Source organism: Hylobates moloch, unplaced genomic scaffold (assembly GCF_009828535.3).
Source record: "Hylobates moloch isolate HMO894 unplaced genomic scaffold, HMol_V3 SCAFFOLD_5, whole genome shotgun sequence".
Taxonomy (NCBI): Eukaryota; Metazoa; Chordata; class Mammalia; order Primates; family Hylobatidae; genus Hylobates; species Hylobates moloch.
In genome coordinates, this window is record NW_026652280.1 from 55,455,164 (window position 1) to 55,476,953 (window position 21,790).

The 21,790-nt window shown below is 42.2% G+C and overlaps 1 protein-coding gene across 6 annotated transcripts; it reads right to left on the reverse strand.

Moving 5' to 3' along the window:
• Positions 1-95: 95 nt before the first annotated feature.
• On the reverse strand, positions 96-21,304 carry CABYR (calcium binding tyrosine phosphorylation regulated). Of its 6 annotated transcripts, XM_032152631.2 has the most exons (6): positions 21,168-21,304; positions 16,968-17,136; positions 16,814-16,867; positions 5,643-5,984; positions 1,638-2,235; positions 96-183 (listed from the first exon to the last, which is right to left on the reverse strand). In XM_032152631.2, coding segments are annotated over exons 2-6 (1,140 nt in total). In that variant the 5' UTR covers positions 17,113-17,136; positions 21,168-21,304; the 3' UTR covers positions 96-182. The 6 variants fall into 6 exon arrangements, with proteins under 6 accessions (XP_032008522.1, XP_032008523.1, XP_058294537.1 ...); XM_032152632.2 differs by lacking the exon at positions 16,814-16,867; XM_058438554.1 differs by lacking the exon at positions 1,638-2,235 and having other exon boundaries at positions 4,686-5,984.
• Positions 21,305-21,790: the final 486 nt, after the last annotated feature.

Genomic DNA, 21,790 nt, shown 5'->3' on the forward strand with positions numbered 1-21,790 from the left:
AAATGCTATTGCTTTATAAGTCTGAAAAGATAGGCCTTTTGTGTTTGGTTGGTTGGTTGTAGTCTTCCTAAATTACAAAAAAAGGCAATACAAAATTGTATGCTTGCATGAAGTTTATTGATACATTACACTGGTGGCAGACTCCTCCCTGAAATGTTGACCCAAACAGCGTCATTTCTGGATCTGTTAGGAATAATGCAAACATTGAATTGTTTAAAGTTAAACATGAAACTGAACATGTGAAATGAGTAGAAGATCAGAAATGCAAGGTTTACCCTCCTGCTCTGTTACTAAGCTTAACTAGTTACCTATGGGCTTTTGCACTGAAATATCCCAGCAATTTCATGCTGAAAACAGCCATTTTGGCAATTCCACTAGAAGTTCATAAAGAGTTTGAAGAAGTACATGTAGCCCTAAGATAAATTTTGTCTTTCCTTAAATATAGTAACTTGTCCTTGAGCCTGCTTATGAATGAAATCTAGCTTTTGTCGATCTCTCAGATGTTCAACCTAAAATTCCCACTAATTATTTTAAGTAACTAATTGGTATATAACACTTCTGTACTTTCAACTCATCTCCCCACTTCCTCTGTTGACCTCCCCCTTACTGCTAATCTGTTTTCCACATAGCAGCCCGAGGGATCTACTAAAAACAGGAATCTGATTCTATCAATCAGTCATTCTTCTGCCTAAAACACTTGTGCTGCCTTCCCATTGAACTTTCAATCAATCAAAATCTTTCATTTTATACAATCTCCCCATTTCCCCCCAGCCAGTCTCACTGTGGCCTACTTTGCTGTCTCTGGAACCCCCATGTTCTTTTCTGCCCTAGGATACAGCCTGGGTGCACTGTACAAAGCTGGCTCCTTCTCGTGCTCGGGTGTCAGTTTACATCTGAGCCTGAACACGCTATCTAATAGTGACAAAGGTAGGCCTGTGTCAGTACCTTGTTTTCTCCATAATACTTCACATGTTGTAATACACTTTTTTGTCTGTCTCCCCAACTAAGATGTAGGTCCCTTGTTTTTGCTCACTTTACTGTCCACACATAGGGGAGGACGGCTAACATAAGGCTTGGCATTAAGTATGAATGAAAAATTAAAAAATGATTTGTGAGTGATCAAACTCTCTCATCCACAGTTAATCTCAGCTGTTGTTTGTTTAGCTCTTTACTCTTGCCTCTCACTTATCCATCTACTGCCTCTTACCACGTGGATTAAGTGCTCCGTTACATAATCAAGACTTTTCTCTCTTACCTTGCTCTTCAGTTGTTCCCATCTCCTCCCTACTCCCTAAACATGCCAACTAAATTGTCCTGTTTTAAAAATCCATCCCCTTTTTGCATCTACCACTGTGTTAGACAATGGACTAGGTAGTCAAAGGCGACTGAGTTCATTAGTTTCATGTATCAGGCATCAAATCCTTGGCATGAGTCATTATGGTACAGTGCACCTGCTGTGCATTTATTAGTAACTGGTGGTTAGGAAGTTGGAGACAATAACCCCAGGAAATTAGAGTATACCCCAACTTATTATCTCAAATTGTTTTTAAATCTCTAAATCTCTAGGTCAAGAAATCAAAATGCTTAAAACGCGCGTGTGTTAAGGCCTAAATATTATGGTAGGAAACTGTACCTACCAGTTTTCAGTTTCTGCTTTGCGAACTTTGTGAGCAGTAGTCACGGTTACCTCCCCAGCAATACCGTAACTTCCAAAGGGAGCACATTTGTCACCAGATCCTGAAATTTTTTTAGCTACATCTTCTACTGGGAAAGCAACAGAAAGGAAAACAGGGCTTTTTGGCCTGGGGACATCTTGTCCACTTGGACGATTAGCATTCTGGGGACTTAGGGTATGTTTCTGGTATTTCTCATCTGCAGGAACAGCAGTGGGCACTTGCATTGCAACATATCTCAAGACACCTGACTGTGAAACAACAGCATGTCCAGGAAGAGGTTTCCATCCCTGTGCTTCCTGAACATTTGAGCCTACTAAGATAAAAGGTGGGGCACTGGTCTTCTTGGTGTCGCCCATCACATAAGTTGGAAAAGTGACTTTTGGTGGATGCTGCTGAAACTGTGGATCCTTAGGATTAGATAAATAGAGGGTTGCTTGGGGAAAAGGCCCAGGTGCAGGTGGCGGTGATGGGTGACCTTGTTGATTCTTATCAGTTAGACAATATAGGGTCCACATGTTAGAATATGGTGGTGGTTGTCCTCGTTCACTTGCTGCCATTGCTATAAAAAAAAATTTTGCAGGAATTAAAGTTTTGGTCTCTGTATCAGGCACTATGCATAGTAATGTCTTTGTAAGTCTCTTTTACATATAAAACAGCTGTAGTGATATGTACCATAGAGCATGCTATAGAGAGGGCTGCATAATCGTGTTTGACAGCGTGAAAGAGATTCTCCACAGTTGAAAAACGAGAACAGTGTTGTGGTGGCAAGTGGCAGGGACACTATAGTTGTGGCTGAAGAAGCATTCTTATTCTAAGTTGTGGTTTCCAGCTACTTCAACTTTAGACGTGGCTTCTATAGGATCCTCGCAGACGAAACTGGTCAACACAACCTTTAGCTTTACCCAAGTCAATTGAAGAGTGTGTTAAGCCATTAAAGGAAGCGTTAGTGCATCTGCATAGTGTTTTATTTCCTAAAGAAGTTAGCACTAGGTATCATCTTCACCACATAATCAAAATCTCTCTGGCCCTTCACAGGCACCATTATCTCCCATTAATTTGTTACCACACATAAAACGTCACATAATCTAGGATTGAGAACCCCAGAGAGCACCCCTTTTAGGCAAGACTTGAAATCATAGATCCTAGGCGGCAGTAAAAGACTGGTTGGTCCCACAGGGATGCTCTGGGTTGAGAAAAAGAGGTTTAGGAGTGCCATCTATAATGCAAGTGTGACCTGCCTCTTGAAGACAGTACTGTCTTGGGAGAACCAAGTCCCAGAAGATGGGACCTCGGAGAAAAGATTCCCAATAGAGGAGTTTCACTTTGCCCAAATGTGCCTAGTTCACCTTTGGAACACTGGGCCATCTATCCCCGGTGCAGCCTTTTTGCTTCCCCTGAAAAGAAAATAACACTACGAGCCGGGCGTGGTGGCTCATGCCTGTAATCCCAGCACTTTGGGAGGCCGAGGCGAGTGGATCACCTGAGGTCGGGAGTTCGAGGCCAGCCTGACCAACATGGAGAAACCCCATCTCTACCAAAAATACAAAATTAGCCGGGCATGGTGGCGCATGCCTGTAATCCCAGCTACTCGGAAGGCTGAGGCAGGAGAATCACTTGAACCCGGGAGGCGGAGGTTGTGGTGAGCCAAGATCACGTCACTGCACTCCAGCCTGGGCAACAAGAGCAAAACTCCGTCTCAAAAAAAAAAAAAAAAAACACTACGCACATGATTAAGTGGCCATTTTTCCAATAGCTCCAGATACTTTCAAGAAATCTTTTTTTTTAAGCTTGTTGAAAAATATGTACAAGCCAGGTCTTCAGCTGTCTCACAGGGAGAGAGGTTTTGATAATCTGAATTTTTGGTTAATATCCTCTTAGTGTTGTGGACTGTTGTCCTTTAGAAATAGTTAAGCATTTGAAAACAGTGACTTGGTCTGGATGTGCTGCTTAAGCCACAAATATAGTGCCAGTCCCACACGCTCCACTCCCAGCGCTGCCCTCTGCCTTTCCAGCTGTGCAGAATCCTTGTCACACTGCCAGACAAAATGTGATCTTTTCTAAATACCTGCTTTGCTAACACTTTTTGAATCACTCTGGCTCAGTTAAGAGTCAGGATTGAGAGAGTTTTTGCAAAAGGAATGGGGGGTTGGCTCATGCATGTCCCTTCTGTCCCTAAAAAGAGAAGAGCCCCTGCAATTATCCATAAGTCAGGAAGGTGAGCAGACCAAATGCCATAATTAGATGGAGATGAAGGTCACATCATGTCTTTGTCACAGGAAAACATGGTGATAGTTCAACAGCCAAGAAAGCAGCTTGATTTTGGCACTTGCCAGGGAGAGGGAACTGATCAAAGGAAGCCAATTACGTGAACTGCGTCTGTTGCTGTTCAAGTGCTGGGCTGTCCTTTCTGCTGCTGATACCTCCCAGCTCCCCTGACCTTTCCCCTCTCCATCTAGCTATGAAGCTGCTCCTTCGGCTGCAGGAAGCTCCCAGGCAGAAAACAAACGCATGGCCCAGCACCCCAAACTTGGTTACAGAGCTCTCCTGACTCAGTGTGAAAGCAGTCAAACACACCACCATTTTTTCACTTTTTAAAATGCCATAGCCTATGTAAATTCATTGCTGTAGTTTAATTTTAGATTCACAAGAGGAAAATTTCAAACACCCTCTAATTAGTTTTGCAATCAGCATATTCAGATCACATGAATATATTTTGTACCTGACAACAGGCTATACTGTTGTTGACTACATAATATGTCCAAAAGAATAACACAAAAGTGCTGGATGACCAAACTCTGAGGCCAGGCTTTGGGGACATCACTTTAAAATCACTCCTCTCATAGTAGTAGAATCTCAAATACAACAAAACCTTTAAATGGCTTTGGCATTTTTAAAAAATCTATTGAAAATAAAGACTGACCAATCTGCAGGGAGCCTACAGAGATGGCTACCTGAAATACAGATGTCACCTGAAATGCAATTTGTAATGGAAATACCTGATTTTCTTACCTGGCTTCATCAAACCTTATTCAGCTGTTGCTTCCCCTTCTGGTTCAATTTCTGGTGCAGTAAGGCCTTCTGGAGCAGGAGGGAAGGGGCCACTAGATGACTTTACAGATGTACCTGAGTGCACTGCTTCTGCAGCTTCCCCAGAGAGCACAGGTTTGCCTTCCATCTCCTGGGGTACAGAATTTTCCCCAGACTCCTCCTGCCCAGTATTGTCAGAGACTATTGAAGTGATCTCCACTTCAAGGTGCAGAGATTTTTCAGAGCCTATTTTGATAGCGCCCTCTGCATCCAGGAGTTGTGCAGGTACCTCAGGCTGACCTTTCAAAGATGTGTCAGAGAGCAGAGCTGTTGCTTCTGCCTCCATATATACGGAGGAATAGTTTGCATTCTCCTCCAACTGTGCAAGTTTTACAGACTCTACAGATTTTTTAGACATGCCAGAGGTGGTCCTTTCTACTACAGATTTGGGACTAACTGGTGGTGACTGCTCATTTTCTTTTGACTGCTCATTTTCTTTAAGACAAGCAACTTGATCAGTAAAAGGGATAACTATTTGTTCTGGCAGTTGCTCGATATAAACAACTCCTTCAGTCACAGGCACATCGTTATAGACAGATGATATATGAACAGTTGACATAACCTCAATATCAGCCTGCAAAGTGACCTCAGGAGCTTGATCATAAGCAGGAGGTTCTTGTTCATCCTGCAAGGGGACTGAGGAAGCCGTTGATGGTTCAGCCTCATTTTCTTTAGGTTGAGAACCCAAATCTACATGGACAGATGTTTGGCTCACAACCTGCACTTCTAGCACCTTTCCAGAACACACAAGAGGAGCAGCCACCATGACATCTTCAGCAGCCTCTGAGCTTGGCACCTCCTTGATAACAACAGGCATACTGGTTGCCACATCCACCATTAAAACATCAGATTGATCAGAATGAATAGATGAAACTTTACCTAACATCTGAGCAGCAAGCTGAGCTGGGTCAGCTGGGACGTAGGCAAACTCTGGTGAGACAGCTGTTGGAGGTGGTGATGAGGGTGGGGTAGTAGTCTTAGGGGTGGCTGGTTTGGAAGAAAGATCACCAACTGCTTCTGTTTGCTCAGTGCCTGGCTCAGCATAAACTGATGGAAACTGGGTGGTTTTGTCACTATATTCTGTTCTGGTTACATTGTCCTCATCTGTGTCTGTAGATTTTTCCATCTGGGTAGGTACTTTAGATTCTACAGATGTTTTTCCTGGTTCTTTTAAACATTCTAATTTCTTCTGTGGTGTCGTTCCTTCTGACCATTTCTCTACTAAAACACAACAACCAGATGGGTTAATTAGCATCTATGTCCCCAAAAAAAGATTTTTAAAGAAGGCAATAATAGGGATGTAGTGGCTCATGCCTGTAATCCCAGCACTTTGGAAGGCTGAGGCGGGAGGACTGCTTGAGCCCAGGAGTTCAAGACCAGCCTGGGCAACAGTGAGACCCCATTTCTACACTCCCCCCCACAAAAAAAAAGCAATAATGGGTTAAGCATCATTCAGATGTCAGTATAGACACAAATATAGAAGAGTTTTCAGCTTTGTTTTCCAACATCTGTAGTGTGGGTAATAAAACATTCCTGTCCTTATCTACTCCAAGACCCTCAATTCATTTCCTTAGAAATAAGTGACTCTTAATAGTGCAATAGCAAGACTAATAATCAGATATCATCCTAAGGTGGTCAGCATCAAGGGAAAGATCATAACTTTGTGCCTAGAAATAAGGAAGCTGAAAACCTCCATGGAAAAAGCTCCTGATCAAACTTCCACACAAAACTGGGGGAAAAGGTTGGGTGGGGTGGGGGGGAGACCAACTTGGGCAATAAATTATTTCATCTTTGTTGGTGTAGTAACTTAGTAATGACATAGATGCTGCATATTAATAAAGGCATTCCTCCATTTAAGAAAATTGGTATATAAAGTTTAACTTAATGAATTGATAAGCTAGAGGACTATAGGATTTTTTTTACTTTAAGAAGGTCACATATTCTAACCTAAAAATGGTAGCACCTGCTAGTGATGTGTGATCATGCAGCCAAAGTCAGATTGACCCAGCCAAGAGGAAAAGAAAGATATCTCTGGATCTGAAAGTGTAGACTTAAGTGAATCCTCAGGCATGAGGAAAATTCTCATGGGTTGGAAGGTCACAACAGCTGACGACATATACAAAATCCTAGAGCTGGAAAACTGCTGTAATATTTTATGTGCATCACCCACACACCTAACTACCTTATTTGTTAACTTACCAAAAGTTTTCACATCTGTTTGCTGAGACTTTTCCTTTGGGAAGCATTTCTCTAATGAAATTTATAAGAAAAACAGAATTTGCTTCATAAGAATATATTTGGCTCAAGTCAAAACTTTGGAGACATGTTTTCAATAGGTTCAGCTGCATTCCGAAAAGCAGTGTCCTGCAGTGTCTCCTTTGACATTGGCTGCTGATGTTCTATAAATTCAATTAAGATTTCTAATTCGGGACATGGACATTATACCAAATGCTCACATACAGAGAAAGATTCAAAAAGAGAGAAAGCCACATCTATCGTTACCTCCCTCTGCTTAGGACAATAACCTCATTTGCCTAGCCATTCACCTCTTCAGGACTTTCCCATCCACTTTTTAGGAAAGCCCTTTTACCCACCAACACATTTGACTGAGTGCTTGTACTACATGCTACATGTAAGAATGGTCTAGGCACTGCTGAGGATAGAAAGACTATTAAGACGAGACCTCAATATAGCTTACATTTAATAGGGGAAAAAAGATAGACAAATATAGGTTAAAAAGTACAAATACCTAATTGGAACTAATAAAGATCTTGGAGTTCAGAGGAAGGAAAAAAATTTTTTTTTTTTTTTTTTTGAGATGGAGTCTTGCTCTGTTGCCCAGGCTAGAGTGCAGTGGCTCCATCTCGGCTCACTGCAACCTCTACCTCCCGGGTTCAAACAATCCTCCTGCCTCAGCCTCCTGAGTAGCTGGGACTATGGGTGCTCGCCACCACGCCTGGCTAATTTTTGTATTTTTAGTAGAGACAGGGTTTCACCATGTTGGTCAAGCTAATCTCGAACTCCTGACCTTGTGATCCACCTGCCTCAGCCTCCCAAAGTGCTGGGATTAGAGGGGTTGAGCCACCGCACCCAGCCAAAAAATCTTACTTAAGCCTGACCTTGGGATAGTTACTCTTATGCTTAGGATATAGAAAGCTACAAAATACATTGTTTCCATCATAACAACAGGAAAAAGCCAGATAGATAAGCCACAAAATCATAACTTTTCTTGAGTCCAGCAGAGAGCTGAAGTCAAAAGGTAACCAAGTAATCAAGTAATCTGATTTCAAAAGAGGAACCAGCCCCTCTCCAAGGAGAAAAGGGACATAAGAACAGTCTCAGCTGTAGGAGGGCTCAGAAAGAATAGGCTGCCATCACACCAGCTGGTAAGAATGTACCTATAATCTTAATGTACTGGTAAAGGCCAAAGGTGCACTAGATGTCAGTCTGGAATTACCTGGGACTCCAGACCCAAGGAGAATTCACACTCATTAGCAAACACTTTTCCACGGGCCTCACATGAAAGATGGAGGCAGGGTTGAAGGCCAGAGAGAGCTCTCCTATTATCAGAGCAGAGACAGGAGACACTGGCCCAAGACTGACCACAGAGAGAAGGCAGAGTTTGGCTACCACATGACGGAGGGCAGGAACACCGAGAAAGCCCCATGTCCAAAGCCCAGGTGCACAAGTCCAGCCTAGGCCTAAGGCAGGCCCAGAACAACAGGGAACCTCCTGCACTGCTAACCAGCCCAAGGCTAAGAAACAAGAGACAGCAGGCTGCCACGAGGAGAGGGGGCAAGAGTTTGGAGAGAGATGCCCTTTGTGGGGCATGCTGGCAGAGAAGGCTGAAAGCTGAGGGGGAACCACAGATGCTGAGAAATACCCTCTGGCACCCCAGCCCCACCCTCAGGCAAAAGGTCTTGGCAGCCTTCTCCTAGGTTTTGAGGCTTGTAGTACAGTGAAGGTAATGAAAGCAACAACAAAACCCAAGTCCAACTCCTAACCAGACTCACCTCCCCATACCCACACCCACACCAATTCAAGGCCTCCCTAACTATTTTCCCCCATTAGGTCTTAAATTCTCCAACCACTGATTTACTTACCATGAGCATTTATCAAGAATGCAGCCAATCTAGGGATTGGATTACTGCAATCCCTAGACTGCCTGCATGGGACCCGACAGGTTGCTTGTGGTATGATTTAGGCAACTCTGGAAAGGACCACTTGCTCTTTTAATTAAAAGTATCTCCCTCACAGGTTCATGGTACCTGAAATTACGTCTAGGAGATTAAAATGTAATTTTTTAAATGTTAAAAAAGCTCAATATTTTTGTCTCTAGAAGTCCCCTGTTAAACAAAAACATCCCTTATAACCACTATTCTGGAAAGGTAAAGCATTTATAATTATGAATCCTTAACAATTTACCAGGGAATGTATGATATTGTTTTCTTCCCTGCAACTTTCTCATAGTAAAAAAGTTAATGAGAAAACCTAGGTTCCAGTCCTGGCTCTGAGATTTAATAGCTGCATGACCAAGTCAACTGTTCCAAGCTTCAGGCCACCTCACTTGCAAAATGGGGATTATAACTCTGACTTCATGGAGTTTCTGTCGACATTAAGTGAAATAATATATCTGAAAGCACTGAATAAACTCTAAATCACATATAAATGGGGAAGGAATGAATCAATACCCGTTTAAAAAGCGATACAGAAAAGTTTTGAAAATGTGATATCAAATTAAAAATATAAATCTCAAATATCTTTAATTCAGTTTTGATTAAAATTAAATTGGCTATTTCCTAAACTGGGTGGTAAAATACAGGATGTTTTTTCTTTATATGTGTGTGTTATATACTTGTGGATTTTTTCATAATTAAAAAACAGACCAGATGCCTTAAACTTTTATAGTGTTTCTGAAAATGCAAACAGTAGGTCAGGCGCGATGGCTCATGCCTATAATCCCAGCACTTTGGGAGGCTGAGGCAGGCAGATCACTTGAGGCCAGGAGTTCGAGACCAGCCCAGCCAACATAGTGAAATTCTGTCTCTACTAAAAACACAAAAATGAGCCAGACACAGTGGTACGTGCCTGTAATCCCAGGTACTCAGGAAGCTGAGGCAGGAGAATTGCTTGAGCCCAGGAGGCAGAGGTTGCAGTGAGCTGAGATTGTGCCACCGCACTCCAGCTTGGGCAACAAAGCTAGACTCTATCTTTAAAAAAAAAAAAATGCGAACACTAGATCAACCATTTGGCTTTGTTTGGAATACATGAAAGAATGTTGGCAAATATATACTCACTAGTTACTATATACATATAATGTAAATCTGTATTGAGTTCATGTCATTATCTTTATTAAGAAGGGTAAAAAGCTTTTCTCTAATGTTTTAAGGTTGGCTTTAAATACTTATAACAGTCGCTGACTTGTAACCTTGAGATTATGTCGGTTGTATAAGACAGAATTTCTTCAAGTTGTAAACTAGGTTTGCTAAAGGTTGATCTTATCAATCTTATGAAGATTAACCCACTATGACTTCGGTGATCTGGTTCTACTTAAGCTGACAAAACTATACACACTAAGAATTAGGAACATAACTAAAGGCATTCCTTCTTGTAAAAAAGTTCCTTTTTAAGTATAATAAAATGACTCAAATTGGCTAACTTTAAAATTCATTGCGGAATCCTGATTTTCCATGAAACAAGTAAGATAAAGAGATAAATTCCAAGCATATGGTATTTTTTTAAATACGCACAACTCATATGGAGATTCAGGGTACTGGGGTACATAACTGCCCAAGAAGCGTAAGGAAAAGGACATATTCTGGCATGGAATGGGAAATCTGAAAGGTATCAAAGACCAGAAGTGTATAAGCAGCAGGGCCTAACAAGAGATACGAGAGGCTGTATAAGAATTGGAGGTGGGCCATCGTGGCTAACACGGTGAAACCCTGTCTCTATTAAAAATACAAAAAATTAGCCGAGCACGGTGGTGGGCGCCTGTGGTCCCAGCTACTCGGGAGGCTGAGGCAGGAGAATGGCGTGAACCCGGCAGGCGGAGCTTGCAGTGAGCCGAGATTGCGCCACTGCACTCCAGGCTGGGGCCAGAGTGAGACGCCATCTCAAAAAAAAAAAAAAAAGAATTGGAGGTGGGAAGCTCAAAGAGAGTGCTTAAAGTCAGGAATATGTATGGTACATGGTCTTTTAAGAATTTAAAACATCCAGCTAGTCTGTATTGAACTGATTGGAATGAGAATACCAGAGACTATAAAGTAGGTAGTTTGTTTCTTTTCTCCCCTCTTCCTCCTTGCCCTTCCTTCCACTCTTTCTTCATTCAACAAACATTAGTTGCACCATCTATCAAAGAGGAATAAGACTTCCTAAAGATCTCATTCTGATTAAGGATACAGGTGGATGATTGATTATATGACAATGTAGTCAGCACAGTGACTGAAATATGTATGGGGTACAGTGGCTTTTAGGTAATTTTGGTTAAGCTTTAGAAATAAGGAACACGTGTGAAAGTGGCTAGTAATTTGGACTGTAGGAGGTGGAAAGCAAAAGATGGCATGGCCAGTTTGAGGGAGAATAGCCATTCAGCCTATCCTAGGTAATCTCTCCCATGCCATGCCCCTTTGCCTTCACTCTCCTCTTGGTTCTCCAGCACTGCCATCAAACTTCTCTGGGCCACAGGGAGCAACACCAAATGCAGTTTGGCATCTCTTTGGCTTCGTCCTTCCCTCTTCTCTTCCGGGTCTGTTTCTGTCTCCCTCACCCCATCACTCCCAACACATCCCCCCCTCGCCACATTTTTACCAAACCTCATCTCTCCCAACTTCACTTAAGGGCAAAGAATTAAAGCAGGGTGGGTGGAATAGCGGACATTCCCTTATTCTTTGCCAAGATAATCTTAGCTAGATTAGTGGCAGCAATGTACCCAGCCCCAGGTGATAAACCACTAATGGCACACTGGTTCTCAAGGGGTAGTAGTATCCCCCTTCCACTGAGAGTATTCATAGATGTAGAGGGGACATTTTTATTTATTTCAATACCTGGGAGGCATTAGTGTTTTAGGAGGCAGGATCAGGGATGCTAGATGTCCTACAATACATGGGACAATTCTGATGTCCCTTACCATAAATTTTATCAGCCTCCTTTGGCCTGTGGGACAGAAGTGGAAATCTGCTGGAAAACTTGCAAAAATGTTCCTTTCTTAATCAAAGGAACAAATGTCACTAGTGCCACCACTTTCTCCTCCTTCCTGATGTAAACACAGGAATAACACCTGGAGCAGTAGCATGAGGGGACATGTAAAACATCCTAAGAATGACACAGCAGAATGCCTAGATATGTGATACTTATTATTAAGTTATATTAGGCGCAGAATGAACACCTTTTCAGATACGTTGTTTTCTTAAAGTCACTCTTAATTGGTTTGCTGTTACTTGCAGCTGAAAGCTTTCCAAACTGATATGAGGCATAAATTAGAAATCATAAAGAAACATGACAGAGGGGGATTGTGTTAAATGCTGCTCTTTAGATACCATATCTGTTTTTTAATCTATGACTTCCATAATACCCATTTTCTCTCTGGGTACTTGTTGAATTCATTATCTTAAGATTTACAGCTACTAGATAATGTATCTGTGCTTTTTTAAACCTTCTGCCCATAAACATCTGGGCTGTGTCCCATATACCCTCTCCTCTGTAGAATAAAGCTGATTAAAAAGAAGAGGATTATTTTTTATTTCCTACATCATAGTCATGTCATCTGTGAATAGTTTTATTTCTCAATATGCCTTTCCTTTTTAAAAAAAATTTGTTTGCCTTATGGCACTGATTAGAACCTACAGTACAAAGCTAAATAGAAATGGTAATATTGGAGATCTTTGTCCTGGTCCCAATTTTGAGGGGAAGGCATTCAATATTCACCATTGGGTATAATGGGTCAACTGGATCATCTGTAAGTTTTTTTGTGTGTACCCATTCCTAGATTTAGGAAGTTCCCTTTTATTCCTTGCTTGCTTATAGGTTTTTTTTTTTTTTTGAGACATGGTTTTGCACTGTCACCTAGGCTGAAGTACAGTGGTGTGATCACAGCTTCAGCCTCCTGAATATCCACGACTACAGGTGTGTGCCACCATGCCCAGCTAATTTTTGAAAAATTTTCTGTAGAGACAAGGTTTCACTATGTTGCTGAGGCTGGTCTCAAACTCCTGGCCTCAAGTGATCCTCCCACCTCAGCCTCCCAAAGCACTTGGATTGCAGGCATGAACCACCATGCCCTGCTTATAAACTTCTTTAAAAGCATTTCTTTTAGAGTAGGCAATGCATTCTCAGTTTTTGTCTGCCTGAGAATGTCTTTATTTTGCATTCATTTTTTAAAGGATATATTCACTGGGTATATATTAATTCTAGGCTGGCATTCTAGGTCACTTTATGTCATTCCATTGTCTTTTGGCTTCTATAGTTTCTATGAAGAAATCACCTATTTGTCTTATTATTGTTCCCCTGAAAAGTAATGTGCCCTTTTACCCCTCTGCCCACTCTCAAGATTTTGTCTTTTTCAGCAGTTTAGCTGTGATGTACCTGTGTGTCATTTTCTTTGTATTTATCCTGCCATAGGTTCATAGACTTCTTGAATCTGTAAACTATTGTCCTTCAGAGTGGGAAAATTCTCAGCCATTTCAAATACTACTACTTTTCCATTTACTCTTTTCCTGTGACTGCAATGACATAGACTTTTTTTTTTTTTTTTTAGACAGTCTTGCTGTGTCACCCAGGCTTTAGTGCAGTGGTGCAATCTTGGGTCACTGAAACCTCTACCTCCCAGGTTCAAGCGGTTCTCATGCCTCAGCCTCCTGAGTAGCTGAGACTACAGGTGGACACAGACCTTTGGACAATGTTCCATCTACATCTCTTACATTCTTTTCTATTTTTCTCTTTGCCTTAATTTGGTTGTTGTCTGTTGGCTTGTTTTTTAGTTTCCTAATTCTGTCTTCTAATAAAGCCATATAATTTTATAGTTTGCAGTTATGGAATAAATGTTTCTTATTTTGTAGTTTCTAACTCTGTTGAAGTTCTGCATCTTTTCATCTATTTTCCATCTTTTCAAAATATCAATCATGGTTATTTTCTATCCACCTCATGTAGTAATTCCAGTATCGGGATATTCTATGGGTCTGCTTCTAGTGGGTGTGTTGTTTTAGCCCTTATTAGTCACTTCTTCCTGCTTCTTTGAATGTCTAGTAGTTTTTAACTTATGCCAGAAACTGTAAATGACACATTGTAGAGGCTCTGATTGCTATTTTCTTCTAAATGGTACTGATTTTGTTCTAATGGCAAATCAATTTGATCCTCTTGAGATTTGATTATAAATTCTGTTAAAGTGGGCATACTTCAGCTTTGTTCTTACTCCTAGCACATTCACAGTGTATGACCTTTCTTCCTAGTGTATGACAGTGCACTATGTATACCTTAAAGTACACTTTATTCATAGTGTATGACCTTTCTGAGGTCTCAACTGAATTGCCAGGGTTTCACAAAAATCTCTTATTTTTGGCTGGGCCCAACCTGCAAAGCCTCTCCCAACACTAAACGGTTCTGATCTCTCGACTTAGCTTTCAGTCTCCCAATAGCTCTTTTCTGCTAAACTTCCTCAAGTCTTACACCACACATGACAAGCTTAGGAGTTGGACAAAAACCCAAGGGAAATTTTTGTGCAAACTTTTGGAGGTCCTTCTCTGAAAATGCCTCCTTTCTGGTACTGTCACTCACATCCCAGCCACACTGGAAGACTCAAATTCTGCTCCTCTGTCACCTCTCCCTAGATTTCACTCACTGCTTGGGCTGTATTACCCTGCACAAGAATTTGAAAATGTCCTCAGGAAGAAAGCCTCTGTGAATATAGGCTGAATTTCTAGGAATCCTTTCTCCCAAGAATCTAGGTGCTGGACTTTGTTTTATATAATTTATACCGCTTTTATGTCTGTTTATGATTGGAGGATAAGTCCAATACTGGCTTCTCTATCATAGCTGAAATGAAAATCTCTCCCTCTCTGCTGAATTTCACCTAGCACAGCATCTGGAAATTGTCAGGAATTTAAATATTTGTTAAATGAAATTATGGATCGGAATTCAAGGATATATAGGATTTAAAAGGTAGAAAAAGGAGTTGAAAGGAACTCCTGGAGGGAGAAGGAACATAAGCCCAAATCAAATGATTTGAAATTTCACATTTCAGGAGATGACAGATTGTCTTAAATATACGGCACATGCGATCTATGAAATGAGATGATTGCAATGATCACAAAGGTAGGACAGACTGAAATCATAGAAAGCTTTGGATGCCATGCTGTTGTAAAGGGGTCAAAATTTACATACTGTGACTTAGATATGCCAGAAAAGTATTACTTTCTCTAACTGATCTCATCTTGCATTAAAATGCTTATTTCCCAATAGCAGAACTTGATCTTGGTTTAAAAATCTGTCCCTTCTAGTTTAAAAGTCTTTTGGTTAATTAGTGAATCTTTTGGGCTATTGTTCCTTTATTAAAGGTTCTCCTCCTTCTAAAGAGGGGTAAGCTGAGTCTGGGGTAAGCTCTGTCTCTGATCCACATTACTTTTATGCTGGCTCTCCATTACCTCTGGTAGAGACATAACTGGTCTCTGGGTGTTTTTGTTTTGTTTTCTTTTGTTTGTTTAGACAGGGTCTCACTATTTTGCCTAGGCTGGTCTTGAACTGAGTGCTGGGGTAAGCTCTGTCTCTGATCCACATGTCCTTTTATGCTGCTCTCCATTACCTCTGGTAGAGGCATAACTGGTCTCTGGGTGTTTTTGTTTTCTTTTGTTTGTTTGTTTAGAGATGGGGGTCTCACTATTTTGCCTAAGCTGGTCTTGGACTCCTGGGCTCAAGTGATCCTCCTTCCGCCTCAGCCTCCAAAAGGCTGGAATTACAGGCATGAGCCATCATGCCCTGCCCTCTAGGTGTTGGTCTCTGACATAGCTGCATTCATTGCTTAAAATGTTTCCATTTTGTGGAAAGTGTTACCTGTTTATCTCACTCAAGGACTGGCAGATCTCCTTCCTTTTAGTACTCTGTAGCAGCTAAGGTCTAGCTGCCAATTTTTATTTTATTCTCAGCTTGTTTGTTATATGCTATAGCTCTCTGCTCATGTCAGCTTTTCCCATCCTGATTCCTTGCTCATCATCACTCTCACTGGGATAATCCAAAAATATCAAGACTCACTAATAACCATTTACAGCGGCTGGGCGCGGTGACTCATACCTATAATCCCAGCACTTTGGGAGGTCGAGGCAGGCAGATCACCTGAGTTGGAGACCAGCCTGGCCAAGATGGCGAAACCCCATCTCTACTAAACATACAAAAATTAGCCAGGCATGCTGGTGGGCGCCTGGAGTCCCAACTACTCAGGAGGCTGAGGCAGGAGAATCGCTTGAACCCAGAAGGCAGAGGTTGCAGTGAGCCAAGATCACGCCACTCCAGCCTGGGCAACAGAGTGAGACTCCATTGCAAAGGAAAAAAAAAAAAACCTTCCAACAAAGTATTTATACAACTTTCCTCAGTAATCTCATAATTTGAGTCTTTATTACTATGAAATCCAATTCTCCTCATGCTGGTAATCCCAACACTTTGGGAGGCTGTGGCAGGAGGATCACTTGCATCCAGGAGTTCAAGTCCAGCCTGGGCAACACGGCAAGACTCCATCACTATCAAAAATTTATAAAAAATTAGTTGGACATGATGACTCACAACTGCAGTCCAAGCTACTTGGGAGGCTAAAACGGGAGGATCCCTTGAGCCCAGGCTGCACTGAGCTATGACGGCGCCGCTGCACTCCAGCCTGGGTGACAGAGCATGTCTCTAAAAAAAAAAAAATATATATATATATATATATATATATATTTTAAAAAGGACCAATATGATTAAACATAAAATAATTTGTGGGCACCATTCTTAAGTTTGAATATATGCTAGTCATGATGCAATAATTAATAAACATCATTATTAAAACTATTACTACTTGTGGTACTTACCTTTAATCTGATGAAATTGTTTAACCAGATCTTTTATATCCATAGTAGTATTCCCTGAAGGAATCAATACAGGAAATCAAATACAGATACATGAAATTCCTACCTTAAAATGTTTTCTTTTTCAAAGCAGCAAATATATAAAGGAATAACAAACCTCTATACATAGTAAGTTCTTGAAAATAAGCTGCTGCAAACTGGTTGATGTTTGATGGGTTGGTTTTGAGAACAGCTCTGCTAATTCCCTCTAGCAGAGTCTTGAGGCCATAGGGTACGACAAGTCTGGGCTTTGAAGAAATCATTTTGGCAGGATGTCTGTAACTCAACTAGAATGGAGAAAAACAAAGTCTTAGAAGTAATTAGTTTTACTAAAATAGTTTTTTTTTTTTTTTTTTTTTTTTTTTGAGACTCTTTGTCGCCCAGGCTGGAGTTCAGTGGCGTGATCTCAGCTCACTGCAACCTCTGCCTCCCAGGTTCAGGCGATTCTCCAGCCTCAGCCTCCCGAGTAGCTGGGACTACAGGCGCATGGCACCACACCCAGCTAATTTTTTGTATTTTTTAGTAGAGCCAGGGTTTCACCATGTTAGCCAGGATGGTCTCGATCTCCTGACCTCATGATCCGCCCACCTCAGCCTCCCAAAGTGACTAAAATAGTCCTTATGAGTTAACTATAGTTTCCAAGAATAAACTATCTCCTATTAAAATTATCAGCTTTAGTTCCAATATGTAGATATTCATTTTAGTAAAATGGGCTAATTCTTGATGGGAGTTTAAAAAAAAAACATATAACCCTACTAACAATAGCCTACTATGCGCAGATGAGCAATCTAGTACCATTATATAAATCCATAGGAAAAGCCCTACCAAGACCCTGAGGACATTAAAAACAAAGAACAAAAAACAAAACCTGCCTCTGTAAAATTCAGTGAATATTTTGTGCAGTTAACATTTCATGTATCTGTTTCTAAACAAGTCCTTCCAAACCACACAGGCACTGGCCTTTCTGTACATATATTCATCTAACAGTTACAAGATAGTTTTTTTTCTGTAAGAAAATGTTTTTCCTTATTTTTCTAAATATATTCTCAGACATGTTGCTTTTTTTTTTTTGGGGGGGGGGGACAGGGTCTCGCTCTGCCACCCAGGCTGGAGTGCAGTGGCGTAATCTCAGCTCACTGCAGCCTCCCCCTCCTGGGTTCAAGCAATTCTCTGCCTCAGCCTCCCGAGTAGCTGGGATGACAGGTACCGGCCACCACGCCTGGCTAATTTTTGTATTTTTAGTAGAGACGGGGTTTCACCATCTTGGCCAGGCTGGTCTTGAACTCCTGACCTTGTGATCCACCCACAGGCTCCCAAAGTGTTGGGATTACAGGCATGAGCCACCGCGCCCGACCATTGCTCATGTTTAAGTGTGCATTTTTTAGCTTTAAATTTTGGGGTTTTTCCAGCCTGCTTTGTACCTGCAGGAATAACTTTGTTTTTAACATTAATCAGTGTGGGTATAATTTATTTGTGGCATTATTATACCACCCACTGTCATTTGTACCTTTCTTTTCTCATATCTCCCTTACCCTCTTCCCAGATTTTCCCTTATGTTTCCCCTTCTGCCTTTCTGGCTTTTAAGTGGTATCAGAGATATTGCACAGACCAACTTGTAATTCTCAGAGTTGCAGAGGCTGCCACCTGAAACTATGTCAGGGTGTATGTATTCTGACTCCTTCTAAAAAATCAACTAAGGCTTCTAAAGAACAAAATTAAATATTTAAGAAAATCCCTAAAGTGGTGAGGGGAAAACTAAGATAGGAAAAACAGAGTGAAGCTACAGGTAAAGTTAGCACTCCAATGCATGCCATAGCTCCTTCACTTTGATAAAGATGGGCATCAAATCGGTCCCTAAGCTACCAAGCAGCCATCACAAAATAGGAGATAGGTGGTTAAATGATTCAGGTTTCCTGAGGCGAAAAACACATCCGTTTGGGAGAACCACAGCTACTCTGGATACTGAAACCCAGGAGAAATTTCTCCCCCAAGTCCTTATAAAGCAAATAGTATGATACAGTGAACCATGTCCTCAACATCCCTACAGTAAATAATGAGTTTCATGGGGTTAAGTGGCATAGTTTAGTTACAACAATTATAGAAGGGCACAGCTTCTATTATAAAGTAACTAATATCTCATAGCAAAATGTTCAATACTTAAAAGCACATCTCATCTTCCCAAAGGTCAGGACAAAATGAATCTGTACTGGCCAAAGCAAATCCTTTCAGTATATAATTAAGTATAATTGAATCCCTTAATGAAAACTTCCTTTACAGTATCATTCAACAGATTTACTGAATTAAACCATCTTTAAAAAACCAGAAGTGATCCAGCAATCCCACTGCTGGGTATATACCCAAATGGAAATCAGTATACAGAAGAGATATCTGCACTCCCATGTTTGTTCTAGCACTGTTGACAATAGCTAAGATTTGGAAGCAACCTAAGTGTCCATCAACAGATGAATAAAGAAAATGTGGCACATACATACAATGGAGTACTATTCAGCCATTAAAAAAGAATGAGATCCTGTCATTTGCAACAAAGTGGATGGAACTGGAGATTATTATGTTAAATGAAATAAGTGAGGCACAGAAAAGAAAACATTGCATGGTCTCTTATTTGTGAGAGCTAAAAATTGAAACAATTGAACCCATGGACATAGAGAAGGATGGTTACCAGAAGCTGGGAAGGGTAATGGGGGCCTGGGTGGGGGAGGGGAAAGTGGGGCTGGTTAATGGGTATAAAAAATGAATCAAACCTACTACTTGAAAGCACAACAGGGTGTCTATAGTCAATAATTGTACATTTTAAAATAACAAAAAGAGTGTAACTGGATTGTCTGTAGCACAAAGGATAAATGTTTGAGGGGATAGATGCCCCCCCATTCCCCACAATGTGATTAACATTGTATGTCTGAATCAAAACATCTCATGTACCCCATAAATATATACACCTAGTATGTACTCACAAAAAAAGAATTTTAAAAAAAAATCAGAAGTGGGGATTCGGCAGTCCCACATGCTAAATGCTAAGGGGCATAGGCAGCAATGACATGTTTGATACATATATACTATTTGATACATATATATATTTGATACATACTCATATATATCCTATGTCTAATTTTCTTTTAAGTACCCAAAGTGAGTAGATAGACCGTTTTGAAAGTGGCTCCCAGAGGCCGGGCGCTGTGGCTCACGCCTGTAATCCCAGCACTTTGGGAGGCCGAGGCGGGCGGATCACGAGGCGAGGTCAGGAGATCGAGACCATCCTGGCTAACACGGTGAATCCCCGTCTCTACTAAAAATACAAAAAATTAGCCGGGCGTGGTGGCGGGCGCCTGTAGTCCCAGCTACTCAGGAGGCTGAGGCAGGAGAATGGCGTGAATCCGGGAGGCGGAGCTGACAGCTGAGATCGCGCCCACTGCACTCCAGCCTGGGTAACAGAGCTAGACTCCGTCTCAAAAAATAAATAAATAAAAATAAAAAAAGAAAGTGGCTCCCAGAAACCATGATGGCGCCAACAACCTTTCAGGAGGCAGTTAGAAGTTGGTGCTACCAAAGGTGGGGACAGCGGCCACGCACTCCATGATCCCCCCTCCCACTAGTTCTCACCCCGACTTTGGGAACTTGTGGGGCCAGGGATGCTAAACGTCCTACAAGTTCAGTTCCCCACTAAGAACTGTCCTGAGCAAGCTGAGAAAAGTCAACGGGTAAAACTGTCACAAACACTATCAGGGTTATTTAAAAGGGACAGCTTAATAATTCTCCCCAGATCTCTCCTATCACCAATACTGGTCCAACACTGGCAGAATTTAAATCCTACCCCGCCCAACTGTAAACGTCCATGCGCCCACTACCACAAGGGTAACGCCTTAAGCGAGAAACACGATGCCCTTCAGGATGCCAGCGGAGACTTCGGAGCCATAGATAACCGCACTCCCCGACCTCTCCCTAAAGAACCTCCGGTGTGTGGGCCCCCGTTGTGTCAGTGCTCGTTTTGCACTAGGTCTGTTTGGGAGAGACGGGAGTGAAATGTAGGAGGCTGGGCGTGCTCACGTCGCCTGGACTTGTTCAGGAGAGGCGGGCGACGGACCCACCGAGGCCCCAGATTCGGCAGCTGGCCGTCTGGTCGCCGCACTCCCCGGTGTGGGCCGGGGCCGCCCCACAGGACGCCACCTCAGTCCCCACTCTGAGGACCCTCCGCCTTCCCCGACACCTGAGGCTCCGACGACCTCTCCCATTGCAAGAGACTCCCTGAGGCATAACTGTCTCCGAGGCCGCAGGGTGCGCCTTTTCTCCAGACTCTCCCCACCTGCTTTCCGGCTGCGCTCTTAAGAGCTTCCTGGTTGCCCCCTTGCCGGCGGCTCCTGATGAGGCTTAACGCTAGCGAGCCTTTTTATATCCCCGGAGGCATCAGGGCGTGCGTCACGAAGCCCCGCATCACAAAGCTCCGCACGCACGCAAGGAGGCGGGGCCACAGCGGCCGCAGCCAATGGGGAGCCGAAAGCGACAAAGGCCGTAATTTGGCCGGCGAGGGAGACTTATTTCCCGTTTTCTGGCTAAATCTGAACGGATTTAGGTGATTTCCCAACAAACGGCCAGGGGTAGCTCAAAGCGACTGCCTCTCTGTCTTTGGTCGTTGGGCCTAAAATTAGAGCTTGTTTGGAAAGAAAGAAAGAAAGAGATTTATGGCAGTGCTGTCTTGTCACTGCCTCTCCATTCCACACACTGCTCCTGGCCCCATGAACTATAGCTCTCTTCGGTGACCTTTAGGAATAATAATTTCTGCCACATTGTAGACACAGAGTGAATAATTGTATGCAACAGAGCACTTTTTCTTTTGTGAAACTCGCCTGTGGAATGGGAGTTTAGCATAAATCCCAAAACTTCCTGTTTCTCCACAGTTGAGATCAGACACCAACTATCCCCACAAAG